The sequence below is a fragment of the Sminthopsis crassicaudata genome, chromosome 4, assembly GCF_048593235.1.
Source record: "Sminthopsis crassicaudata isolate SCR6 chromosome 4, ASM4859323v1, whole genome shotgun sequence".
In the NCBI taxonomy this organism is placed as follows: Eukaryota; Metazoa; Chordata; class Mammalia; order Dasyuromorphia; family Dasyuridae; genus Sminthopsis; species Sminthopsis crassicaudata.
The window spans coordinates 177,849,327-177,855,326 of NC_133620.1; the positions used below are offsets into that span (position 1 = coordinate 177,849,327).

The following is a 6,000-nucleotide window of genomic DNA, read 5'->3' on the forward strand; positions in this document are numbered from 1 at the left end:
TATATTTGTGGGCTCAAAGATCACTGCAGAAAACAATTGCAGAAATTAAAAGATGCTTGCTCCTAAGAGGAAAAACTAGCAAATATGGACAGCATACAAAAGTAGAGACATCACCTTTTCAACAAAGGTCCATATAGTCAAGACTATGGTTTTTCTAGTAGCAGGGTATGGCTATAAGAGTTGAACTATAAAGAAAACCAAACACTACAGAATCAATGCTTTCAAATTGCAGTGCTGGAGAAGGCTGTCCAAGGGGCAGCAAGGAGGCCAAATAGGTCAATACTTAAAAGAAATTAATTCAAGCTATTTATTGGAAGGTCAAATATTGAAGCTGCATCTTAAGTATTTTGGCAACAAAATGAAAAGATGGAACTCACTGGAAAAGATTCTGATGTTGAGAAATATTGAAGGCAAAAGTAAAAGAGGACAGCAGAAGATAAAATGCATAGATATTATCATGAAAACAATGAACATGAACTTGTACAGACTTAGAAAGATAGTGGAGTTAGTCCTAAGGTCCATAGGATCATGAAGACTCAGACACAACTGAATAACTCAACCTGTTGATTGATTTCACCTCTTTCCAATATATTTACATGTCAATTAGAAGGAAGCAAAAAAAATCCCTTCTGTCTTATAAACATAACCAAGGCAGCATGATATAGTAGAATGAAAATTACATAGAGGTTTAAATTCTAGATTCACCATAAACTACTTCCAAATCATAAAATGATTTGGAAAACATTTCATTTCCCTATTTTACACTTCAGTTTCTTCATCTATAAAATGGGAGGATGGGAATAAACAATCTCTGAGATTCTTTCCAAGTCTAAATCTTTGTATAAATTGATTTTTCAAATCTTTGTGTCTCAATTTCTTCATCTGTAAAATGATGACATCAGAGGTTTCTTCTAACTTGATATCTATGATTTAATATCAAACATTGTTCACCAACCAATCTTTATATTCCAAACTTTCTTGATTGTTTCAAAGTTGTTTCTTATTAGAATTCAGCTTTCTCCCAAATCTAAAATTCCAAAAGGCCAAATAATGCCTTGTATATAAATAGTTCTCAAAAAAGCTTTATTGAATGAATGAATTCTATAATTTTATTATAATCTTTCTGCTTTCTCTCAAATGAAAAAATATATTAATATTACTTAGATGAAACCAACTTTCACAGCAATCCATAAATTACTAACACCAAAAAAATCTATAGATTAACAATTATAACTTTTTAACTGGAACAAATGAAAGAAAATTAACAAAATACAACTTTCTGAAGTTTCAGAGTTGCTATTTTCACTTGTGAAACTCAAACTATGTTCATAAAAAAATCTAGAGAGTTTGGAAAGCTCTTGAAATGAATTTATTCCAATATCCTTTCATTGATGAGTAAACTAAACCCTGAGAAGTTAAGGGACCTACCTAGATTCACGGAATTAGTAAATAGTAAAGGTGAAATTAAAACTCAGCTGCACTAATTCTAGATCTTTTAATCTTTAGACTAATCAATAATGAATACTATCTCCAATTAATCTACAAATCAGTAGCTGAATATTAACTCATATATGCTACTAATTAAAAGTAAGTTTTTTATGTATTTGTGTCAATGTGAATGAAATTCCTTTTAGAATACTGCCTACAACTCACCTTGTATGCTATTTAAATCAAAAAAAAATTTCTCACAGTTTATTGTAACTAAATAAAACCAAAATTTTCCATTTAACTGGCATATAAAATGTTCATTCTTTCTAAACAAATTGTTTACATTTTGATTTGGCTAATAAATTCATTTCTTCAAATGTATTTATGTCACTTTTGAAAGAAACAGAATTCAAAACAAGATATCCAATAGATTACTTTCAGCTTTCTTTACTCACAAAAAAATTGGAGAAAAATAATTGATACTATTTCAGAAATTCCATCTTACCCTAAATCTTCACATATATGTGCCTTGCATTTGAGTAGAATATTACTTTCCCAGCCATGTTTCATAATTCATCCTACCAATTACCCAATGAGTCTTGACTTTTGACTCTCTTCAGGGATAAATTTGTCAATATGATTAAGAAACAATCAGAGTTTACTTTGATATAATAAAACAAAGTTTACTTGACATAACAAGAACAAACTATCCCTATTTATAACACAGATTCACACACACATACAGAGAGAGAGAGAGAGATAAAACAGCTATTCTTGGAAACAAGTTTATATTATAAAATTTCAAAGCTATGAAAGTTCATCTATAAGAACTCTTAATAAATGTAAAAATATTTCATACAAGCTTCAGATATATTTAAGCTATCTAAAAGACACCTGTCAAAAAATTAAAATACAACTTTTATTTTAAAACTTATTATAAATAACAGTGATAAAATAATTTTATATCCCTTATTCAACTTTGAACATTAGCTAGTACTAACCAGTACAAAAGTCTTTTTGAAATTCACACATTTTCAACCTGGAAAAACATTTCAAAATAATAAAGGAGAAAATATGTGGTTTGCATTCTTTTGGCTAGCATCAAAATCTAAATAATATGGAGATACATCTTTTTTTTAACTCCCAGAAATCTATAGGAATTTCCACATGAACTCATCTGAGTGTTTTCTACTTTTTTCTCCATCACTTGAACAATATCATTGAACAGGAAGCACGTTGTTGTGTTGTTCTTGATATAAGTGACAGATGTAGAATAAGCACACCGATGATGTTTTCTTTTCAGTGTTTTAAGGCATCTTTAGCTTACAAAATGTGTGTTTTATTGAAGTGACACATATCATATTATCCTTTCATCTACACATCACTAAGCAGCAATGTCCCCAAGAATTGAAACTACTTGTATCTAGCTGGATATTTTCTTAAAAGCAAAATGCTTAAGCACACAAGAGATATGGGAATCTCTTTTAAGAATATTTTAAAAACAGATGGTAAAAGAAAAAAAAAGTGTGTTTCTACTCTCATTTCTCAGCAATCCATGAACTTTTTTAGGAGATTATGAAATGGAAGATAGGGATAAGGATATATATTTTTTTAATGATCCTACTTGGCCAATCTTCAACAATATGGTTATGCAAGTCTGGCTTGCTACTGACCAATAGGGACTGTCTAGTAATCAAGTCAGGGACAGGAACCATATCTTATCTAAGTGTATCTTCCCCCTTCCATTTCTTGCTATGGTGCTCTGCAATAGTAGGTTTTTAATAAATTGAATTAGCAAGACGTTGGCATGCTCCCTCAGACTTCTGAAAGCTTATTTCCTAACCTCAGTTTCTGGTGACATCAGAAAACAAAAGTTATCAGATCTCAATTTACATTCCAGGAAAGGGGTTAGTAAAATAATTTCTCCCAGATCCCTTCCAAAAGTTTGGCCTATAGCAAGAGCTGAATTGAAGATTTACCTGCTCTGGTCCCAGTTGGCTGCAAAGAGGACTAGAATCTTCCTGCCATAGTGGTCAAGATTGGCTAGTCCTCCAGGAAAGCCATCTTTTAGAGCCTGCTTGATGCCAGGATCCGTAGCCTTAAAGCTTTTAAACATGTCCAGATTCTGTTGTCTGTATTCAAAGTACTGGGCCAGGAGGCGGAAAGCCTCAAAGTGATGAAACTTCCTGGCCCGCAGGAAGCGTAAGATAAAGGCATCATCCGTACGAAGGAAACCAATATCTGGCCTGGTGATGACCATATCCCGTACCTCCTGAATGTCCTGGTGCAAAGTGTCTGGGTTCTCATTCAGCTCCAGTCGGGCTTTTTCCAGTGTCTCTGGAGATAGTCCTGCTTGTAAATGAGTCATTGTGCTCCAGCTCCTTGTCTCCTCTTGTTCCTTGTTGACCAGTCTGGCCTCTGCTACACACCCTACCCCCTTGGACCCTGGCTGCAACTGCTGCTGCCTCCCTTTTCTTTACAGAAAACAATTTGTCTTCTTATCGAATGTAGTACCCTGTTGCGCCAGCTTATCTTCTACCACACTGCCCCCCCCAAAATGTCCCACGCCTGCTCCCTTCTCTTCAGGGGATGTGTCCCCCTGTAGTTTCAAGCACTCTTTTACTCCCGTACTATCCTAAACAGCCCCTGCTATCTTGCTGCTGTCTTCCTCTCTCTTCTCTTCTAAGATATAATAAAAACAACCCCCACGCACATCTCAGACCCAATACCCTGATGCTGCTGCAGTCCCCACTAAAGGAAGAGCCCTAGATAAGATGGGAATACTGATTAATAATAAAGTGGCTCTTCAGCAGAGTTCCGGGGCGGGGAGAGAGAATCTTTTGAGTTTAAAAAAAAAAAAAAGAAAGAAAGAAAGAAAGAAAGAAAAAAATAGGAGGGGGAGGGATGCTACTTATCTCTTGCTTATTCAAAGATGTATCTTTTTGTCATTATTTAATTAAAAGAAAAAGAAAAAAAAAAACGAGCTGTAGATTTTGTGTTTAAAATTCGGATCCGGGTAAAGCTGGTTATCTCCTCTCTCCCTTTGGTATACAGTGATCTCATATGGTACCAGCAAAATTTTTGGTGGCGGTGGTGGCGGTGGCAGCAGCCAGCGTGGGCTCCCCCTCCACTACGTCCTCCTCCTCTCAGCCTTTTATCTAAGCCGCCTAGCCCCACTCCGCCTAGGTGGGATCTCTCCCCAGTGAATCTACATGGTCTCAGGGTGGAGGGGTAAAAAAGAAAAGGAGTGAAAGAGAGACAACAAAAATATCTCTAGCTAGGCAACAAACACCCCTAAATGAAGAGAGGCGAAAGAGCAGCACCCAAGGCCCCTATCCTACCAGCAAAAAAGGAGGTGGGGGAGAAACGCTTAAGCAATGCAGCACTCCCCGGCATCCATCAGGAGCAACGGCAGCGGCAGGGATGGAGATGGAGAGACCTAAGGAGAGACGCGGTGGCGGCGGGAGCAGAGGAAACGAGGAGGAGCTGCGGCACCGAACCCGGAGCCAAGGACACGCACGGGAGGAGTTGCCGCGGGAACATATTACCCTCGATGGGTTCCCTTGCAACCCGGCTGCCTCTCGGAGACAGCGGGTGGGAGGCGAAGAGGGCGGGGGAGGGGCGCTCGAAAAGCTAAGGATGCTGATGCTGCCGCTGCTGATGCTGCCGTAGCTTCCTCCACCCGTTCTCGCTCAGCCCAGCCAGGCGCGCTTGCAGGTGGGGCACTGGGAAGGAGTCGCGCATCTGTGGCACCAGAGATAGAGTGGTCCACCCAGTGCTGCCGCCGTCGCCTGCCTTTGTGCTCCCTCTTCTGGGCCAGTCTGGGGCTTCTGGGGTGGAGAGACAGCGGCGATCGCGCGCGCCGGGGCGCCTGCCTCGTGTTGGGGCGCTGCTACTTGCTGGCAGGTTTGCGTCAGGCTGGGCTCCTGCTCCTGCTTCTGCTGCTGGCAACTGCTGCTTCTAAAACAGGACTCCGACTCAACCCAACTCTCCTTGCCCAGTACTGTTCTTGCAGCAACATACGCACTCACTCTGGCATATTGTGTTTCCTTCCCCCTCCTTCCCTAAACACACACACACACACACACACACACACACACACACACACACACACACACACACACACTACAGTTTTCTCTCCAGAAGATGAGGAATTTTAAGAGGAATTCACAAATTCCTAGCCCCTCCAACTTTAATCATACACCTGCTTCCTCTTTTGTCTGCAGACCATTAGCAATAAAAAGTCATGGCCCTAGGGCAAGGGAGGGTCGCCTTACAGCTACTTGCCCTCCATTCTTCCCCACCCTTTGTGTGCTAGAGCCCAAGCATAGGGGAGTAATTTGGTGTGTAAAAGAAAAATCATATTTACATATATTTCTTAATTCCTGTTGAAGTTGATTCCAGAGTGGGAGGAGTTAAGTACCTTCAGCGCTATTATGATTGGACTATTTAATTGAGTACTAATCAAGGTAATAAGTGACATTTTTATCAAGCTTTAAGACCCACAACATCTCTAAGAAAAGGGAAATGGGAGTATTATACAGTAAATCCCCTTTTTTACAGAGAAAAAGA

The 6,000-nt window shown here is 39.0% G+C and overlaps 1 protein-coding gene across 1 annotated transcript in view; it reads right to left on the reverse strand.

Moving 5' to 3' along the window:
* CLVS2 (clavesin 2) overlaps window positions 1-5,442 on the reverse strand; it is a 103,866-nt gene extending 98,424 nt beyond the window's left edge. The window contains exon 1 of the mRNA XM_074309969.1: window positions 3,408-5,442. Within this exon, the coding sequence (XP_074166070.1) occupies window positions 3,408-3,796 (389 nt within the window). The 5' untranslated portion in view covers window positions 3,797-5,442. The remainder of the gene's footprint in view (window positions 1-3,407) is intronic.
* Window positions 5,443-6,000: the final 558 nt, after the last annotated feature.